Here is a 21,643-nt window from a genome sequence, read left to right on the forward strand (position 1 = left end):
GATTGGCCGTAGGACATAGAATCAAAGGGTTGGAAGGAACCTTGGAGGTCTTCTAATCCAACCCCAAGCTCAAGCAGGAGACCACTGCAGACAAATGCTTGTCCAATCTCTTCTTTAAATATTCCAGTGTTGGAGCATTCACAACTTCTGGAGGCCAGTTGTTCCACTGATTAATTGTTCTAAGTGCCAAGAAATTTCTCCTTAATTCCGGGTTGCTTCTCTCCTTGATTAGTTTCCATCGGTTGTTTCTTGTCTTGCCTTCTGGTGCTTTGGAGAATAGTGTGACCCCCTCTTCTTTGTGGCAACCCCTGAGATATTGGAAGAAGGCTATCACATCACCCCTAGGCCTCCTTTTCACTAGACTAGACACTAACAGATTAACAGAGTTGGAAGGGACCTTGGAGGTCATCTAGTCCAGGCCCCCACCCACCCAAGCAGGAGACCCTACACCATCCCTGACAGAGGGCAGTTCAGTCTCTTCTTGAAAGCCTCCAGGGATGAAGCTCCCACAATTTCCGAAGGCAACTTCTGTTCCATAGGTTGATTGTTCTCCCTGTCAGGAAATTCCTTTATTTAAAATGGAGTTTCCATCCATTACTCCTTCTCTGGCCTTCAGGGGCTTTGGAGAATAGCTTGACCCCCTAACTCCTCTCTGGCGCAGCCCCTCCAATATTGAAAGATGCTCTCCTGTCTCCCCTGGTCCTTTTCTTCCCTAGACTAGCCAGACTAACCAGTTCCTGCAACTGTTCTTCGTATGTTTTAACCTCTAGTCCCCTAATCCGCTTTGTTCCCTGCACTCTTTCTAGAGTCTCAATATCCTTTACAGATTGACAGAGTTGGGAGGAACCTTGTAGGTCATCTAGTCAACCCCTCCGGCCAAGTAGGAGACCCTAACTGTTTCTGACAGAGGGCAGGCCAGTCTCTTCTTGAAAGCCTCCAGGGATGAAGCTCCCACAACTTCCGAAGGCAACTTCTGTTCCATGGGTTGATTCTTCTCCCTGTCAGGAAATTCCTCCTTATTTCCAGGTTGAGTCTCTCCTTGTTCAGTTTCCATCCATTCTTCCTTGTCTGGCCTTCAGGGGCTTTGCAGAATAGCCTGATCCCCTAACTCCTCTCTGGGGCAGCCCCTCAAATATTGGGAGATGCTCTCCTGACTCCCCTGGTCCTTCTCTTCCCTCGACTAGCCAGGCCCAGTTCCTGCAACTGTTCATCGTAGGTTTGAGCCTGCAGTCCCCTCATCACCCTGGTTGCTCCTTCTCTGCACCCTTTCCAGGGTCTCAACTGTTGGATCTGGGTAACGAGAGACAGACTGCGGACACGAAGTGACTTAATAGCTCTTTATTAGTGATAGTAGTGATCCAGCTTACTCTGTGGTCGGAGGGTTCCCCTTTTATAGGGATGAGGCACGCCCATTGACCAATCAGAGGAATACCTGTTTCCCGCTGTAGGAGCGGACCTGAGGGAAGACTTATCCCGATATATGCTAATATCTAACACCCCTCCCCTCCTAGATGGGACGTTGCGGTAGGTGACATAGTCCTTTAGGTAGGTGGGTGTTTGTCTTGCTCGGGAGGAACGTCGGAGTTCAGGTTGTGTTGAAGTACTTGCAGGATTGGTTTCCTGTTGGTTTGAAGTAGTTGCAGGATCGGGTGCTTTTTCTGTTTCTGGAGGTCTTGCGTTTTCGATGCTCTTTTCCCTGGTATCTTGTTCGGCTGCGATGACGGGGGTTTGCTCAGCGGCTGTGATGACGGGGGGTTGCTCCGCTGCGTGCGTGATGTCCTGTCCCCCGCTTAGCTCGCCGGTGTCGTCGTTTCCTGGGATGAAGTTTCCCTGCGGTTGTCTTTCTGTGGACAGGAAACTTTCGCCCTCATCCCTTAAGTTGGAGTGTGCTAGGCGACCTCGAAGCTGATCGATGTGCCTTCTCCAATTCCGCCCATCTTCAAGCTCTAACAAATACGATCGAGGGCCCATGATGCCAATGACCCTTGCCGGTATCCACAATGTCCCCCCTGTGTAATTTTGAGCATAAACAGTGTCTCCTTCTCTAAAAGATCTGACCTTACTTGTAGAGTCTGGGGGAGCCGAGGTAGAATAATTCGGGTGGAGCCTGTCCAGGTGAGATCGTAGGCGGCGACCCATTAGTAGTTCAGCGGGGCTTCTACCCGTCGTTGCGCTCGGGGTAATGTGTTGAATGAGGAGGTAATGGTCAATGCGTGTTTGCCAATCCCCCGGGCCCATCCTGGCGAGGGCCTCTTTCGCGAACCGCACCATTCTTTCTGCCTGACCATTGGACGCTGGATGGAATGGCGCGATGAGGGCGTGTCTGATTCCCAACCCTGCTAAAAATGTTTCGAACTGCATGGCCGTGAATTGGGGCCCGTTGTCCGATACTAACAGATCTGGTAGACCATGGGTGGCGAAAAGCCGCCTAAGAACCTTTATAACTGCCTCTGCCGTGGTTGATGTCATTAGGACTACATCCAACCATTTAGAATAAGCATCTACAACTATGAGGAAGGTTTGACCCTGGAATGGCCCTGCAAAATCAATATGAATGCGTGACCAGGGTGCCTTGGGTTTTTCCCATTCTGTGGCGGGCGCTTCCGGGGGTGCTGGTCTCGACTCCTGGCATGGATCGCAAGTGGCCACCCACTCCTCTATTTCTTTGTCCATATTGGGCCACCACACATAACTTCTCGCTAACGCTTTCATTCTCACGATCCCCGGATGCCCCATATGTAAAGCATTCAATACCTTTTTTCGTAGCGCAAAAGGAATAACAACTCGATCCCCCCACAACAAACATCCCTGTAACACGGAGAGTTCGTCCCGTTTAGACCAAAACATTTTGAATTCCGGGCCCACATTTCCCTTTGGCCACCCCCTCCATACCCAAGTTTGCACTTGTTTTATTAAATTGTCCTTCGAGGAGAACCTTGCAACGTCGTAAGAAGAAACCGGTCCCGAATCCAAACAGTCAATGAGCAATACCGGTACTTCTGGAGTGGGGTCTGGCAAAATGTCTGGTAATGGGCAACGGCTTAGCGCATCTGCGTGCCCTAGAGTGGAGCCCGGTCGATGAATTAACTTGTAAGAGTACGCAGCCAGGAAAACAGTCCACCTGGTCATACGTGGAGAAAGGGAGACCGGAGTGGGGCGATTCCCCGCCAAAAGTCCTAACAGCGGTTTGTGATCAGTAATGAGTTCAAAATCGCGGCCGTAGAGGTATTCATGGAAACGTTTCACACCTGCAACGGCAGCCAATGCTTCTCTGTCCATTTGGCTGTAGTTCCTTTCGGCCGATGAAAGAGTTCTGGAGTAGAAAGCAATGGGTGCTTCTTTCCCGTCGGGCATCCTGTGGCTGAGGACTGCTCCAACCCCGAACGGCGATGCGTCGCAGGTCAATACCAGCGGGAGGGTCTGACTGTATTGTACAAGTAGTGAGTCAGTGGTGAGCAGGCGCTTTACCCCGGCGAATGCTGCAGCTTCTGCTCGTCCCCATCTCCATGGTGCGTTCCTCTGGAGTAGACGGTGTAGTGGCTCAGCAACGGTCGCCTTCTGTCTCAGAAAAACGCTGTAGAAATTAAGTAATCCGAGGAAGGCCTGCAACTCGGTTTGATTTCGTGGTGTGGGGGCGTCCTGGATCGCCTTAATTTTCTTTTCAGTGGGGTGAATTCCCTGACCATCAATTCTATAACCCAGGAATTCTACGCTAGGCACGTTAATTTGGCATTTTTCTTTTTTCAGGCGGAGACCCTTCTCTCTGATTCTGGCCAAAACCGATCTGACTCTTTTGTTTAGTTGCTCCTCGTTTGCAGCGGACACCAAGATATCGTCAAAATATGGGACGACTCCCGGTATCCCTTGCAACAGTCGTTCCATGACGCTCTGGAACAATCCTGGAGCAATACTTACGCCGAATTGTAGCCGGTTGCATTTAAACGCTCCTCTGTGCGTCACTATAGTCTGGGCCTCCGCTGTGGCGCTATCTACTGGCAGTTGCTGGTAAGCTTGTGCCATATCTAATTTAGCGAAAACTTTTCCTGGCCCCAATGAGTGCAATAGGTGCTGTACTACGGGCACCGGATATGCGCTCTGTTGTAGCGCGACATTAATTGTGCATTTATAGTCTGCGCACAAGCGGACTGATCCGTCTGGCTTGACTGGGGTCACGATGGGCGTTTCCCAGCGCGCGTGATCTACCGGCTCAAGGATTCCTTGCTCCACTAACTTATCTATCTCTTTGTCTATTTTAGGGCGGAGTGCAAAAGGCACTCGTCTTGGTTTAAGTCGGATTGGCGCCACTTTAGGGTCTAAATTGAATGATATTGGTTTACCCACATACTTACCAAGACCGGGGCTGAACACATCCTCGAATTCCTTAAAAATCTGTTCAGCGCTGCTGTTTCTTACGGCGTTGATCCCGGTGACTTCTAACCCCAGGGCTTCAAACCAATCAAGCCCCAGAAGGTTCTGCAATGGCGCGCTGGCGATGGTCACGGGCAGCTGGGCTTCGATGTCCTTGAAACGGATGTGGAATGTGCCTTGGCCCACGATGGGGACTTGGTTCCCCTGGTAGTCTCGTAGCAGGACGTCTGGGGCGTGTAGTTGGCTCTTTCTGAGGCTAGGGATAGCCTGCTTCATGGATGCCCATGAAATGATCGTCAGGGTTGATCCTGTGTCAACTTCTAGCTCGCAGGGTGAGCCCTCCAAGAGGACTGTGACTCTCAGCCTTTTTGGCCGCTTAGGGCGGACCTGATGTATTGTGGTGAGATACGTTCGCAACTCCTCTCTCTGGGTCAACTCTATCTCACCGTCAACATCCTGAAAATACTCTCGTTGAGCGTCTTGATAGAACGCTCTTTCAGCTCTTTGTGTGTATTCTCTCTGGGGATACGCTCGCTCACTTTCTTGTGAGTAATCTCTCTGGGAATACGCTCGTTCAGCTCTTTGGAAATTTTCTCTCTGGGTAAACACTTGTGGATTTCTCTCTGGGCGCCCTTTTTGGTTCCGCCAAGCCCCTGGGTTGGGCTTCTGTTGGCGGTACATGGGTGGCTGCCGTGAGGCAGGGACTCCGCTCCGGCACACTCGTGCGATGTGCCCAAGTTTGTTGCAGTGCGAACAAACAACGTTCCTGAACCTGCAAGTAGACCTGGGGTGATTCCCTCCGCAGCTTGCGCAGGGCGGCAAACGGGATCCGGGTCTCCCCCCAGGCCTCAAGTGACTGCTCTGCATTAGGTGACTGTCCTCGAACTCGGGATCCTCGTAGTCGGGGCTTGTGTCCTCATAGTGAACTCTGGTTTGTCTCGGTGCTGGCTGGTATGCGCTGGCCCCTCGTTGTATGGTCACCGCTGATTTCTCCGCTGATTCTGACGCTCTTGCTTCGTTTAACGCTGCCTGTAGGGTTAAATTCGGGTTTGCCAACATCTTCTTTTGCAACGAAATGTCTCTTACCCCACAGATGAGCCGCTCTAAGATGTGCTCTTCCAAATCTCTGTATTCGCAGTGAGCTGCTGCTTTTCGTAGGGCTGCAACATATTGATTGATTGATTCTCCCGCCTTCTGAGTCCTCATGTTGAATTCCTTGCGGCAGACATGGCGGGAAGGTTTTGGCGCGTAATGAGTTTGCAGAGTTTGTTGCAACGTCGTCCACGATACTGCCTGTATTGGAGTAGGCGCAGTGAGGTCTCTGGCCGTATTGAAGACTTCCTTTCCGCAGTAGCCGAGGAAGATGTTTTTCTTCCTCGCATCGGTGATCCCCGTGTATTCGTTTGCTTCGAGGAAACACTCGAAACGAATCATGAAAGCTTCCCATTCGTCGTTTTCTGGGTCGAAAGGAGCGGGGGGAGCATGCATCGCCATCTTCTCAGTTTGAATTTGCCGCGCTGCGGTGATCTGAGATGGCTGTCGGAATTGCTGCCGAATTCCTGGGCTGGATCAAATCCGGAGATTCTGGAGTAGCGTTCTTCGTCCTATCTGACTCTCAATCCCACCTTCGTCGCCAATGTTGGATCTGGGTAACGAGAGACAGACTGCGGACACGAAGTGACTTAATAGCTCTTTATTAGTGATAGTAGTGATCCAGCTTACTCTGTGGTCGGAGGGTTCCCCTTTTATAGGGATGAGGCACGCCCATTGACCAATCAGAGGAATACCTGTTTCCCGCTGTAGGAGCGGACCTGAGGGAAGACTTATCCCGATATATGCTAATATCTAACATCAACCTCTTTTTTATAGTCTGGGGACCAAAACTGGAATATAAAGAAAACAAATCAGTGAAATGAAAGGAAGGGCGGCCTGCAAGTCAGCCTTACCGCAAACTTATCATACAGCTGGTAGGTCAGGAGTGGATTGGGCAGCTCCCTGAAGTAAGCTTTGCAAAGGGAGCTCACACAGTGAACATCCTTCAGATACACCTCTTTGTTGATGTCAGGATTCCGGTCATTGTCGAACTCAAGTCTGTGAAGGATTTAAGGGGGGGGGGGGAAAGGAAGGGAGAAGGTGGTGGGACACAACAAAGATCAGGACCAGAAGATCACAATACAGGGAGTCCTTGACTTACATTAGTTCGTTTAGTGACCAAAGTTACAAGGACACTGAAAAAGTGACTTATGACCATTTTTCCACACTTATGACCGTTGCAGCTTCCCCATTGTCACATGATTTACATTTGGGTGCTTGACAACTGGTTCATATTTACGGCGGTTGCACACTGGGAACAGGCTCCAGCTGTTCTTCTGCCTCACTGATGCCTGACTCCAAAGGCAGCTGATCACTGCCAGACGGCCTCGGCCCCATCTCTGCCTCTGACACAGAGCCCTCGTCTGAGCCTTCCCTGGACTCCAGGACTGGCCCAAGCTCCTCCCCAACCTCCCCACTGTCCGAATCTGCTGCCAGCTCCGCTGGACACTGGCGGGCCATAACAGATTCTGGCAGGGGTGTCAAACTCAAGGCGAGAAATACGGTAGGTTTTCTCAAAACTGTGCACTGTGCATGAGTGCGCAGGAAACCGATTGCTAAACCGGTAGGATCCCACCCCTGGAGAAGAGTTACACTAATATCAAGGAAATGGTGGAAGGACAGAATGAAATGTGAATGGCAAAAATTAATTTAAAAATTGCCGTTCAAAAAAAAACAAAACAAAAACGAAGGCCTCGCTGGGAGCCATCCCCAGCTCCGCTTCCACTGGCAGAGGCGCTGTAGGCCAATCCTTCCCTATTTCCAGGATGGCCTCGTGGGCCAGATCTAAGCGCCTTGAGTTTGATACCCCTGCCCTAATCTGTTGTGTCCCGCCAGTGGCCATCGGAGCTGGCAGCAGAGTCGGACAGTGAGGAGGTTGGGGAGGAGCATGGGCCAGTCCTGGAGGCTGGGGAAGGCTCTGAGGAGGTGTTGGAGGCAGAGAGGGGGCCAGAGCCGTCTGCCAGTTATCAGCTGCCTTCAGAGTCAGACATCAGTGGGGCAGAAGAACAGCTGGAGCCTGTTCCCAGTGTGCGCATGCACAGAGTTGCCAGACGAAGGGAGCAGCTAAAGAACAGGGGTTGACTCGGGAGGAAGGCCACAGGTGGACGGTGATTTGCCCCTCCCATAGGAAATAAAAGAGGAGCGAAAGGGGGTGGGTGGGCTTTTGCAGGAAACAATTCGTTTGTTAGATTCGTTTCAGGAGTGTGAAGATCTGTCTGTGAATCCCAGAGACTCTCCTGTGCCCAGAGTCTTTCCTTGCACAGCACCTCATTTGGGAAATGCTGACATGGCAGCTTTCCAAGCTAGATAAGGTCTGTGGTCATAAATGTGCCTTTGAAAGACCGTTTGCCAGGCCTTGGCTGAATGTGAGTGAGAGGAATTCACATTTGTTTAATAAAAGGGGTTTTATGCCTCCTGCTTTTGGGGGAAGCCTAGGTCAGAACATAATCCTTCTTTTCATTAGATTAGACATATGAAACGGTTCTTCATATGTTTTAACCTCTAATCCCCTTTGTTGCTCTTCTCTGCACTCTTTCTAGAGTCTCAACATCTTCTTTTGTATCACGGTGACCAGGCCATGGTAATGTGATCTCTCTCTCTCTCTCTCTCTCTCTCTCTCTCTCTTTAGAGATCCTATTTGGTACTCAAATCAAAATTGATATTCCCACCTTTACCTTAATTTCTGGGTGTTTGAAGAGCCTCCGGAGAGCCGGTAGATGCCATCTATGATCCCATGCTGTTCCACAAACTCCGTGCAGCTCTTCAGGACGTGGGGAACTGGGGAAGCACCAAGATTCAATTTGGAAATGGTAAATCTCTCCACAAGCCACCCCCCCAAATCAGCTAGGAAAGGCTCATCAATCATCTAAAACACTGGATAATTTCATCCTAAAGTTTCTCCTCCAATTTGGACTTCCTCAAAATTTGGAAAGCCAGAAAGATTGGCAACCTCTGGAGAGCTGATGGAGCAATCAAAGGCCATCCGCTCATACCTCATCCTTGGTCAACTCTCTTGATCCCAAAGGTGCTTTTTCCAAAGGCAATGAGACTTTCTTGGGTTTTTCCCCCCTTCGAAAACATTTCGTTTCTCACCCAAGAAGCTTCTTCAGTTCATGAATTTCATGAAACTGCTTCACTTCAATTCAATTCAAACTTCAAGCTGACCTGACCGAAGCCATCTTGGAAGCTTCAGTGTTGCCACACTGGAGCCGAGGGACAGGGAGGGGGGGGATTTGAGATAGCTGGGACTTCGTAGTCAAAACAAAATACTTTCTCTTGAGAACCAAGGACATTCTCACACCTGCTCAGAGGGAAGACTATGTAGTCAAAACAAAATACTTTCTCTTGAGAACCAAAGATATTCTCACACCTGCTCAGAGGGAAGACTATGTAGTCAAAACAAAATACTTTCTCTTGAGAACCAAGGATATTCTCACACCTGCTCAGAGGGAAGACTATGTAGTCAAAACAAAATACTTTCTCTTGAGAACCAAGGATATTCTCACACCTGCTCAGAGGGAAGACTATGTAGTCAAAACAAAATGCTTTCTCTTGAGAACCAAGGGCATTCTCACACCTGCTCAGGGGGAAGACTATGTAGTCAAAACAAAATGCTTTCTCTTGAGAACCAAGGGCATTCTCACACCTGGTCGGAGGAAGGCGGAGTGATGTCACTAGGTGTTAGGGATGTAACCCTAGGCTTGGCTTGGCAATGAATATAAGCTATGATTACTTTACTGTTACTTTAAATGCTTAAGAGATGTAATTGGTTTATTACCTCAAGCAGCCATAAGAGGGAGCCAGAATGGCTGTTAGCTCTCTGTTTGTTAGACGCTGGTCGGTGTATTGAGAGGTATTGTGGTTTGCTATTGTTAGCTATATTTTGTGTGTTAGACTGACTATTTTGATAACTGAATTACTGAACCGTGTATGACTTGGACTGTTAACCGGACTCTGAATACTTCTATATTTCTACATAGTAAACGACTATATTTTTATACTATTCAGTGTCTCTGTATGCTGGTTTGTGCGTGTTATTCCATATCACTCTCATTACGCTTCTCTGCATACTCGCTCTTCTAACGGGGAGCTTAATTACTTAACACTAGGCAACCAGGCAGCGCCGTGATTGGACCATCTGGCTGATTGTTTTGAGAAAGTGACAAACGTTTAATTTTTATTAGGTGGAAAACTGCGGGAGTTAGTTTTCACCAGATCTGTGCCAATATGATATGTCCAATAAAGCTATTATTCGAGGAATCTACCCTGTTTTCCCCCAAAATAAGACCTCCCCTGATAATAAGCCCAATCGGACCTTTGAGTGCATGCGCCATCCCTGAACTTTTGAGTGCATAAGCCATCCCTGAAAATACTGCAACACAGCAGCAGCCATGAGGTGACCACGTTCTCTGCCTCCTGCACCTCAAATATAATAAGGCCTCCCTGAAAATAAGGCCAAGCGCTTATTTCGGGGCTCAAAAGAAAATAAGACCCTGTCCTATTTTCGGGGAAACGTGGTACTTGCCTTGCAGTTTTGCTTGTTCTGGGTCTATTACTTGGAACCCTGATATGAGAAGTGAAATGTTTTCAAAAGAAAAGAAAAAGAACCAAGGTTGCTTTTTTTGGGGAAAAAAATCTTTGGACAACCTGGACGATTGAGATACTCCTTAGACATCCAGTTTCTCCTGACCTTTTTCTTCGAGGTGAGTGGAAAACAGAGACTGGAGACCACCAAAGAAAATATTTTGCCCAGAAAAACACACCTGGCCGCTACCTTAAATGCAAAAACATCACACTCCCCTGTGAGAATTTCTCTGAAATGTTCTTCTCCAGGAATTCTCGTCTCTCTGACGACATGAATCTCTAGAACAAATCAACTTTCCACAAACTGAAGGAGGGGGGAAAGAAGAAGAAATCTCTCTGCCCACCACCAAATTTTGGAAGCCCACCAACAATCTTCAGTCATGGTTTTATCATCCCTGTCTCAGTTAAATGTCCCCCATTCTTGACGCCTGGGAGAATTTATTTAGAATTGACTAAGCGGGAGGAATCAACCACATGTCCTCTACAGGAGTGGGTCTCAACCCTGAAGACAATAAGGTGTGGACAATAAGGATCTTTGACTTCCTTCTGGGTGGAGAAAATCCAGAACTCTCAGTTTTGGGTTTTCCTAGATGTGCCAATATGATATCTCTAATGAAATGGAACTTTGAGGAATTGGAAGCCCTCGGAGTCTTCTTTCGTTGGGGGCGTTACTTGGAACCCTGACAGTGGAATCATAGTAAAGAATCTGGATAGATTCAGGACTGGTCACATCATAGGGTTAGAAGGGACCTTGGAGGTCTTCTAGTCCAACCCTCTGCTCAAGCAGGAGACCCTGTACCATTGTGGACAAATAATTATACAATTTCTTCTTAAAAACCTTTTTTGGAAGGAAGGGAAGGAAGGAAGGAAAGGGAAGGGGAGGAAGGAAAAAACAATGAAAGCATTGGAAGGGACCTTGGAGGTCTTCTAGTCCAACCCTCTGCTTAAGCAGGAGACCCTGTATCATTTCAACAACCAGTTCACCAAATTGCTCAGAAAGTTAACAACTGGTTCTTCCGGAGTGGTGCGAACTGGCTGAATCCCACTACTGGGAAGGAAGGAAGGAAGGAAGGAAGGAAGGAAGGAAGGAAGGAAGGAAGGAAGGAAGGAAAGAAGGAAAGAAGGAAAGAAAGAAGAATAGCAGAATAACAGAGTTGGAAGGTCTTCTAGTCCAACCCCCTGCCTAGGCAGGAAACCCTATACCGTTCCAGACAAATGGCTATCCAACATCTTCTTAAAGACGTCCAGTGTTGGGGCATTCACAACTTCTGGAGGCAACTTCTGTTCCACTGATTCATTGTTCTCACTGTCAGGAAGTTTCTCCTAGGTTGCTTCTCTCCTTGACTAGTTTCCCTCCGTTGCTTCTTGTCCTACCCTCAGGTGCCTTAGAGTTGTCCAGAGTTGTCTCCTCCTTCTCTATGGCAGCCCATCAAGATAGTGGACTTGAACACCCAGAATCCCCCAGAGCCAGCATGGATGGACTTCCATTCCCAGCACATCGGCTGTCTGGGAATGGAAGTCCATACGTCCTAAAGCCGCGCAGGTTGAGATGTCACTGCTCTATCAATGTGCCACACATGAGCTGCTCATGAGTAAGCCAGCAAGATCTCCTGTTGGGCTTCCTCATTCAGCTTGAGCTTGCGGGTGGAGTCCCTGCATGATTTCATTTCTGAGCCAGGGACAGGAAGTGAAGGACAGAAAGCAACCCAGCAATAAAAGATGGCACCGAAGACGTCAGACGTCATCTCATGGCCTTCCCAGGCTGACTGATGCCCAGGGCTTTTCATTCTACTTTCTGCTCACAAGCTCAAGGCATTGGAGCTCCAGCCTGCTCCTCCTGTTCTTCTCCACACCACCAGCTTTGTGAAATATTTGTCCACGCTGGCTGGGGGATTCTGGGAATCGAAGACCCCTCTGATCTGACCTATTTTGCTGGGTTATGGTTACAGTGAATGTATAATTGAGGGAGATCCCCCTGTAAGATCCCTTCAGTTCTTGAAGAAAATGCAAGATAAACCATCTAACAAGTCACAAGGCAATTTCTTCCTCCTTGGAGATGTTAAAAGAGTCACTTCTGCTGGGGTTGTCTTCTGTGGTACAATTTGACATGACTCTACAACCTGCCTGAATATCCGTAGCTTAACAAAACCTCTCCTGATATGTTAGTTACCTCAGGAATTGCACGCCTGGGGAAACCAGGAAGGATGCAAATCATTGGTGAAAGGACTCCACCATGAATGTGGAGTCCTAAATACGATCTATGTTTACAGAACTACAGAATAACAGAGTTGGAAGGGACCTTGGAGGTCTTCTAGTCCAGCCCCATTTGCTCAAGCAGGAGATCCTTACAGAATATCAGAGTTGGAAGGGACATTGGAGGTCTTCTAGTCCAGCCCCCTTTGCTCAAGCAGGAGATCCTCACAGAATAACAGAGTGGGAAGGGACCTTGGAGGTCTTCTAGTCCAGCCCCCTTGCTCAAGCAGGAGATCCTTACAGAATAACAGAGTTGAAAGGGACCTTGGAGGTCTTCTAGTCCAGCCCCCTTTGCTCAAGCAGGAGAGCCTTACAGAATAACAGAGTTGAAAGGGACCTTGGAGGTCTTCTAGTCCAGCCCCCTTTGCTCAAGCAGGAGAGCCTTACAGAATAACAGAGTTGAAAGGGACCTTGGAGGTCTTCTAGTCCAGCCCCCTTTGCTCAAGCAGGAGAGCCTTACAGAATAACAGAGTTGAAAGGGACCTTGGAGGTCTTCTAGTCCAGCCCCTTTGCTCAAGCAGGAGAGCCTTACAGAATAACAGAGTTGAAAGGGACCTTGGAGGTCTTCTAGTCCAGCCCCCTTTGCTCAAGCAGGAGAGCCTTACAGAATAACAGGGTTGGAAGGGACCTTGGAGGTCTTCTAGTCCAGCCCCCTTTGCTCAAGCAGGAGAGCCTTACAGAATAACAGAGTTGGAAGGGACCTTGGAGGTCTTGTAGTCCAACCCCCTTTGCTCAGGCAGGAGATCCTCACAGAATAACAGAGTGGGAAGGGACCTTGGAGGTCTTCTAGTCCAGCCCCCTTGCTCAAGCAGGAGATCCTCACAGAATAACAGAGTGGGAAGGGACCTTGGAGGTCTTCTAGTCCAGCCCCCTTTGCTCAAGCAGGAGACCCTTACAGAATAACAGAGTTGAAAGGGACCTTGGAGGTCTTCTAGTCCAGCCCCCTTGCTCAAGCAGGAGAGCCTTACAGAATAACAGGGTTGGAAGGGACCTTGGAGGTCACCTAGTCCAACCCCCTGCTGAACCAGGAGACCCTATATTATGTCAGACAAAAACCTTCTTTTTCAAAACCTTCAGTGGAGAACTTCTGGAGGGAAGCCATTCCACTGATTAATTGTTCTCACTGTCAGGAAATTTCTCCTTAGTTCCTGGTTGCTTCTCTCCTTGATTAGTTTCCACCCATTGCTTCTTGTTTTGTCCATAGGTGCTTGGAGAATAGGCTGACCCCCCCCCCCCCCTTCTTTGTGGCAGCTCCTCAAACACTGCAATGCTGCTATCACATCCCTCTTCAGTAGGCTAGACGTAGGTAGCTCCCTCAACCGTTCGTATAACAAGGCATTCTGGTAAGACTACAACATCAATCACGACAAGGGAGGGATTGGCTTGTTTACGACACTCAACTGTCCTTGACTGCATCTTTGTTCAACCACAATATTGATGCAACCACTCCCAGGGAGTAGGGCTGGGACAACGGCCCAAAGGAGGAAGTCACAAGATTTGTAGTAGACTTGCTCTTCCTCCCCTCCTTGCTAGCTGGGCTGTTAAGGGCCACCTCCCAGATGACTTCCTGTGTGCTGCACAAGTTGTGCACAAGGAAGTAGGTTGGTGCCCAGCCCAACCTTTTGTGTAACGGCGCTCCACAAACAACAGGTGTAACTGGGTCCATCAAATGCTATTTCCCGTCTTGCACACAGTTCATGTCCTATATATTGGAGAAAGAACGAGGGACGGTGTCTCAACCTGACATCCTTCAAAATGAGCTGACTAGGGTGCCAACACCCAGGGATAACAGCCGTGCAGGCTGGGGTGGCAGGAACTACGAGGTGGAGCAGCGGAGACACAGTGGGAAGAGATTGCATCAACCCAAGGACCGTGCCTCGTCTGGGAACAGTGATTGACAGACGCTCGGTCCCAACATTTTTCAACATTTAGGGTTCTGACCAGGGGGAAGATCTGCAGTTTGGTGAAACCGTGGCGTGTCTTAAAACGTTGACAAAGACATGGCAGGCACCAAACATCTGTCTCTGTAATACTTCTGGTTTTGGAACTTTTTCCTTTGGCTTTTGGGATAAGGCTGCTCAATCTTGACAATTTAAAGAATGTGTGGGCTTCAACTCCCAGGAAGTACTACATGGACAATGGCTAATATTCATTTCAGAACAGCAAACATTTAAAGTTTATGCTTCACATTTGAGGGGGAGAAATTCTTGGTAACTTTGAGATGGGTGGATTTAGGCTTCTGGAATTCCCCAGGGAGTGTGTTATGTACAGATCAACAGAGTTGGAAGGGACCTTGTAGGTCATCTAGTCCAACCCCCCACCCAAGCAGAAGATCCTACACCATTTCTGACAAAGGGCAGTCCAGTCTCTTCTTGAAAGCCTCCAGGGATGAAGCTCCCACAACTTCTGAAGGCAACTTCTGTTCCATGGGTTGATGGTTCTCACTGTCAGGAAATTCCTCCTTATTTCCAGGTTGAATCTCTCCTTGGTCAGTTTCCATCCCTTGTCTGGCCTTCAAATGCTTTGGAGAATAGCTTGACCCCCTAACTCCTCTCTGTGGCAGCCCCTCAAATATTGAAAGATGCTCTCCTGTCTCCCCTGGTCCTTCTCTTCCCTAGACTAGCCAGGCCCAGTTCTTGCAACCGTCCATCGGATGTCTTAGCCTCCAGTCCCCTCATCATCCTGGTTGCTCTTCTCTGCACTCTTTCTAGAGTCTCAACCTCTTTTTTATAGTGTGGGGACCAAACCTGGACGCAGGACTCCAGGTGTGGTCTTGCTAAGGCTTCATAGAGTGGTATTAGGACCTCCCTTGACCTTGATCTTTTAACTACATTTTAACCTCCTCCATGTCAATTGTCAACTGTACATATTTAATTTAATTTTATTGTATCCTGTTATATTTTGTATGAACTGTACACCGCCCCGAGTCCCTTGCGGGAGAGGGGGCGGTCTAGAAGCATTAAATATTATTATTATTATTATTATTATTATTATTATTATTATTATTATTATTATTATTGATTGTATCCCTCTGTTGATGCTGTTTAGGATTGCGTTGGCTTTTTTGGCTGCTGGCTCCTATTTAGCTGGTTGTCCACTAAGACTCCAAGATGCCGCTCAGAGTCAGTGCTATTAAGAAGCCTGGTTTCACCCAGTTTATATGTGTCCTTTTGGTTTTTCTTGCCCAAGTGTAAGACTTTACTTTTCTCTACCTTGAATTATATTTTGTTAGATAGGGCCCAGTCTTCAAGTCCGTCAAGATCCACCTCGATCTTCAGCCCACCTTTTAGCATGTTAGAGTTGAAGTCCACCCATCTCAAAACGGCCAAGATTGGACTTGAGAGACACTGCTTTGGGGGAGGGAAGTCAAGTGGGGCATCTTTTAAACCAAGCTAGCCACCACTTTCATTTGCAAAGAATGTTTGTAAGGCTGGGTGACATATAGAGGCAATCATAGAACTAAAAATTGATTCTAGATCTTTGTGTTCCCATCTCATTTTTGCACGTCAAAAGGATCTCTTAAAAGCCACAGCCACCTGGGAAGAGATCCTGATAAGAAAAGCTGATTCATGGCCTTGTCCTTCACTGGCTGATTCTAAGCCTGGAGATTCCTGGGTGGACAACTTAACTTTGAAAATGGACACCTGTCATCAGCCATTCCGTGACAGCCTCAGGAGAAACCTAGTCTGCTGCAGGACATCAAATCTTTGTTCCATCTTAAAATATTGGGTGGTGACCTCTCAGGACAGAAAGAGAGTGACTACGAGGATCCGTGCTATGGTAACTTGTAATAAGAAATAAATTAGTCTAATTTGTCTAGTTTAACAAAGAGAAAGACTGAGGTTGACATGAGAGTCTTCCAATATTTGAGGGGCTGCCCCAAAGAAGTGGGGGTCCACCTATTCTCCAAAGCACCTGAAGGCAGGACAAGAAGCAACCGATGGAAACTCATCAAGGAGAGAAGCAACCTCCTAGACATTTCCTGACAGTGAGAACAATTATCCAGTGGAACGGCTTGCCTCCAGAAGCTGTGCCTGCTTCATCACTGGAGGCTTTCAAGAAGAGGTTGGTCAGCATTTGTCTGAAATGGTGGAGGGTCTCCTGCTTGAGCAGGGGGTTGGACTAGAAGACCTTCTAGGTCCCTTCCAAATTCTATTCTATTCTATTCTATTCCCTATTCTATTCTTTCTACTCTATTCCTTATTCTATTCTATTCCTTATTCTATTCTACTCTATTGCTATTCTATATTCTATTGCTATTCTGTTGCTATTCTATTCTATTCTATTCTATTCTATTATACTCTATTCTATTCTATTCTATTCTATTCTATTGCTATTCTATATTCTATTGCTATTCTGTTGCTATTCTATTCTATTCTATTCTATTATACTCTTTTCTATTCTATTCTATTCTATTGCTATTCTATATTCTATTGCTATTCTGTTGCTATTCTATTCTGTTGCTATTCTATTCTATTCTATTCTATTCTATTCTATTCTATTCTATTCTATTCCTTATTCTATTCTATTCTATTGCTATTCTATATTCTATTGCTATTCTGTTGCTATTCTGTTGCTATTCTATTCTATTCTATTCTATTCTATTCTATTCTATTCTATTCTATTCTACTCTACTCTACTCTACTCTACTCTACTCTACTCTACTCTACTCTACTCTACTCTACTCTACTCTACTCTACTCTATTCCAATCTATGTTATTCTGTACAGATAGCCCATGACTTATGACTTCAATATGATTGAATTCTTGAGTTAGTAACACAACTCAACCTAACACCGTTGTTAAGGGAATCTGACTTCCCCATGGACGTTGCTTGCCAGAAGGTCGCAAAAGGGGGATCACGTGACCCCAGGACACTGCAACCGTCATAAATGTGAGTCAGTGGCCAAGCATCTGAATTTTGATCACGTGATCATGGGGATAGGGTTGTAAGAGTGAAAAATGGTCATTAGTCCCTCTTTTCACCGTTTTAATTTCGAACAGTCACTAAACAAACCGTCGTAAGTCAAGGATTACCTGTATTCTGTATTAATGGTGGGATGCAACTGTGGGCTTGAATATCTCTGCTTCCAACTTTGGTTTGATGTTTTTCATTATAAACCTAACATTATTGAATAACTATTTCATGTGGAATTTGCAAGAATATTCAAAGATGCTCTGTTTCCTTTACTAGAAATACTTTCTAGCTGTGCACCATGGAATGTTGTCACTTGCGGCGGTGTGTATATACATTTAATGATCAAATAAGAAAGTAAAAATAAGATGAATGCAACTCCCATTGTTATTTCTAATTTCAACCGAAGGAGTATATGAATCAATATTTGCTTCTGCTTATATTATTGTAGACTGTCAGAAATTAGTTGTTTTTTAGGACAGCAAATTGTAACCTTAATACTGGACTGCAAATGTTATCTCACTGCTGAGTCTCGCTTCTATTCTTGGCTTCAAAGCTAGGCACGTTCTTGAAAGCTAGTAGAAGAAATTGTTCCACGGGAATATCAGGCCCCCATAGATAAAGGAACCAAACTAGGGAGTTTTCCTGGCTCATAAATCCTTAAAGCATCCTGCCCAAAAACAACTTGGCAAAGAGGGGCTGCCACCCCTTACCCAAGGCTATAGGAATACTCCACAGAGAAGGGAGGCAGAGACAGGAGCTTGAACAAAAGGTCGTTTTAAAGATCAACGAATCTTTGTCTCTGATTGGATAAACTTTGGTTCTATCTGCCTAAAATGCATGTAATCCTCTGAGCCCCTCTTGCAGGGGGCGGCTATTCCTTACATGCATTTGTTTATATGTCCTGGATATAGTTTGGTCACCCAGCTTTTGCTACGGCCATCAATAAAAGTTGATACTTTTTGCAAACCTCGTCTGGAGTCTCCACTCTCTTGGGCATCTCAGTGGATCGGGGAAAACGGCTGGGACCTTACATAGTGATAGGAATTAAGTCAATTCTATTGCGCATTGGGAAACATGAATTGGGAGCCATCTTCACAATATAAAGCATATTTCTTCTTATTTCCACACAATTATTCCATATGCAAACAGTTTTCGTTTTCGACCTGAATGTAAAAGTTTAAGAAGCTTCTTTTTTTTGTTTTTTAGAATTTTCTGACCCGGCTAAATCATGTGCGAATTTATTTCAAACAAGAAAGGGAAGGAAAGAGAAACTGATCTCATGTCCAATATGGTGGTTGAGGTAACTGCAAAATGATACAGCAATCTCAGCCTTAATCCATATCTGAGATTCGATATGACAACTGGGGAGGGCAGACAAGGAATAACATCCAGTAAACACGGCATCTTTTCTTTTATTAATATCAAACCCGGCACGGGGGCCCAATATCCATTGCAGAATCAGCGAACATTGCAAGTCATTTTTCGGAGCTGTAAATATGAGTTGACTCATATATAGATTGTAATCTCAGCCCGCTTTGGATCAGAATAAGTCCGGCGGTGCCTTATGTCATTAGCAACTTTAATTAAAAGCCATCAACTTTCATGAGTTACAATTCACATCATCGGATGCAGCTCGCCAAAGCTTATGTGGATTTGTAAAATTTACTAATCGGAGAAGGTGCTACAGAAATCCTGATATATTTTTTTTAGCTGCCGTGGACTACACTGTTCTCACACTGGGAGAACACTCCTACATTTATTTATTTTATTTTTTTGGGGGGGGGGGAAATCTCGTGCCACCAATTAATCAAATGGTCTTTTTTCAGGGTGATCCAGAATGATTCACAGAAATTTTTGCTGAGTATCTTCCTCCTTTTGTAACCTCAGGAGATAAGGATTGACTCAACCCGGGGCATTTCAGAATTAGAATTAGAGACAAAGAACCATCGAGCTGGAAGGGACCTTGGAGGTCTTCTAGTCCAACCCCCTGCCCAAGCAAGACACCCTATATCATCTTGGACAAATGGCTGTCCAATTTCTTTTTAAAAACCTCCGGTGATGAAGCTCCCACAACTTCTGGAGGTAAATTGTCCCACTGATCCTCATTCTTAGGAAATTTCTACAGTCTTTTGGGTATTGGGGTGACCAGAACTGGTTGCAGTATTCCAAATATGGTCTTATCCCACGCCTTCTCAGCCCTTCAAAAGTTTGGACCCCAGTTTTAACCAGCTTCATCGCTTTTGGCTTTTTCCTAGACACAAACATTGGTTTTGATGTCCTTTTCATAATGCTCTTGACTGCTTTGACCAATTAATTTTGTATTTGCCCTGTAACAAGATGCGATTCTTCATCTCGGAATATGCTTGGTGAATACCTGGTAAGGCATCAGGAGCTTGGAGAAGACTTCCGTAAGCGCCCTGTGGCTGTTGTTAGTTGCGAAGTCGCGTCTGACCCATCGTGACCCCTATGGACCCTAGATTTATGCATAAACTGGAGTAGAGTAAGGGGTCTCTAATCTTGGCCACCTTAGGTCTTGTGGACCTCAACTCCCAGAATTCTCCAGCCAGCCTGGGGAATTCTGGGAGTTGAAGTCCACAAGTCTTAAAGTAGGCAGAGTTTGGAGGCCCCTGGACTAAGAAGGCCTCCGGCCCCTTCTTGCTCTATGATTCATGAATTACCTAAGAATCACCTTCTCAGAAAACCAACGAGGCGCATTCAGAAGACAGCTTATTGTTTAGCAGAAGTTCTCACCTCACCGCATTTCCTGTTTGGGCTAATGGCCCTTCAAGGGGATTGAAAAAAAGTGCCCGTCTCCCAAAAGAAAGTCACTTACTGTCACGGCCAGATGATTGCAGATGTTCCATCAGATCGCAGCCAAAGACCCGATCTTTCGCCGGTCCTTTCCGCTTCACCTTCTGCCGGGCTTTCATGGCCAGTGACATGGGTGCGACCCAGTGCCTCTCCTCCTCTTCCTCAACACTTCAGCCTCGTGTCAACTTCTCCTTCCAAGGCTGGGCCAAGTCCATCGGTCTTCAGGAGAAACCTGACAATTGTTGAGTTCTGGCCTCTCCAGGACTTGTTTACTGGCCCGTGGCGATCTTCTGCTTCCTTAAATTCATTCTAATCTCCGTGTCACATCCAAGGTCCTTTCGAAAGCTTCTCGGCGATCTGTCTTGGCAACCCCGGGGCCACCAGAAGGGTGGGTTCCTGGCCAACGGGGAGATTGCCACCAAGCCTACGGCGGTAGACGAGGGCAAGGTAGAAAATCTGTGTCCCCTTTTTTTTCTCATTAAAAATTGTTCTGCTCTTACTCAGACCTGACAGGAAGTGAGTTCAGCTTGTCTCCAAACACAACTTCCCCTACACAGCATCTCCGAAACCACAAAACACAAACTAGCAGCTTTCAGCAAGCGGCTCCAAGTCACCGCTCGAAGGCTGACGGATTAAGGCGCATGGCTCTTTTGAGCTTGCATTTTGGATTGTCCCGCTTAGCTTTGCTCGTGGAGGGCAGGAAGGGCCCCTGCAACTGGCAAGCAGGTTATCGGCAAAGGGCCAGAAAACCACCCGAGGACAGGACAAGAAGTAACAGGTGGAAGATGATTGAAGAAAGAGCCAATCTAGAACGAAGGAGAAACTTCCTGACAATGAGGACAATGGGCCAATGGGACAGCTTGCCACCAGAAGTTGTGGGGGCTCCGTTAGTGGAGGGTTTTCAAGAAGAGGCTGGATGGGCATTTGATTGGGATGGTTTAGGGCAGGGATGATGAAACCTTTTGGCACCAAGTGCCCAAACTGAGATGTGCATGTATGTATGTGGATGTGTCCATGCCCAATGAAGACCAGCTGGATGGCGCACACATGCCTGGTTTGGGGCCATTTTGGGGGTTGTTTTCAGGCCATTTTTGGCTTGGAAAAACACCCTGTTTTGGGGGCATTTTTGGGCCATTTTCAGGCTGTTTTGCGGCGCTCTTGCACTCCTGAAGACCAGTTGGTCGGAAACCAGAAGAGCAGCTGGCAACGGAGAGAGGGCTCTGTGTGCCATCACGGGTATAGGGTCTCCTGCGTGAGCAAAGGGGATGGACTAGAAGACCTCCAAGGACCTTCCAGCTTCCGTTATTCTGTTACTTCTAAAAATGAGGGCAATTAACCAGTGGAACCGCTGGCCTCCAGAGGTTGGGGATGTGCCCATCACTGGAGGCTTCCCAGAAAAAGATCAGACAGCTGTTTGTCTGATAGGGCCTCTTACGTGAGTGAGGGGCTGGACTTGAAGACCTCTAAGGTCCCTTTCAACTCTGTTATTCTACCTGATACCTTCGCAAATGGGTTTTTATGAAATGTTAGGTGACTTAAGACCTATAGCTTGATGGTAACGCCGATGCTTCTCCACCTGTTGGCTGAAGAAAGGATGCGGTGAGGATTTCTTATGGTC

General features: G+C 47.0%; 2 protein-coding genes across 5 annotated transcripts in view; both read right to left on the reverse strand.

Moving 5' to 3' along the window:
- The window catches only part of LOC309399808 (rho GTPase-activating protein 30-like), a gene marked incomplete at its 3' end in the record, with an annotated part of 21,194 nt that extends 641 nt beyond the window's left edge, over positions 1 to 20,553 (reverse strand). The window contains exons 1-3 of the mRNA XM_081967920.1: positions 20,048 to 20,553; positions 8,136 to 8,238; positions 6,315 to 6,459 (exon numbers count right to left, since the gene is read on the reverse strand). Of these exons, the coding sequence (XP_081824046.1) occupies positions 6,315 to 6,459; positions 8,136 to 8,238; positions 20,048 to 20,156 (357 nt within the window). The 5' untranslated portion in view covers positions 20,157 to 20,553. The remainder of the gene's footprint in view (positions 1 to 6,314; positions 6,460 to 8,135; positions 8,239 to 20,047) is intronic.
- USF1 (upstream transcription factor 1) overlaps positions 1 to 21,643 on the reverse strand; it is a 279,354-nt gene that overhangs the window by 20,825 nt on the left and 236,886 nt on the right. The gene's annotated exons all lie outside the window — the stretch shown is intronic.

The sequence above is a fragment of the Natrix helvetica genome (genome assembly GCF_964273705.1).
Source record: "Natrix helvetica genome assembly, chromosome: 16".
Lineage (NCBI taxonomy): Eukaryota > Metazoa > Chordata > Lepidosauria > Squamata > Natricidae > Natrix > Natrix helvetica.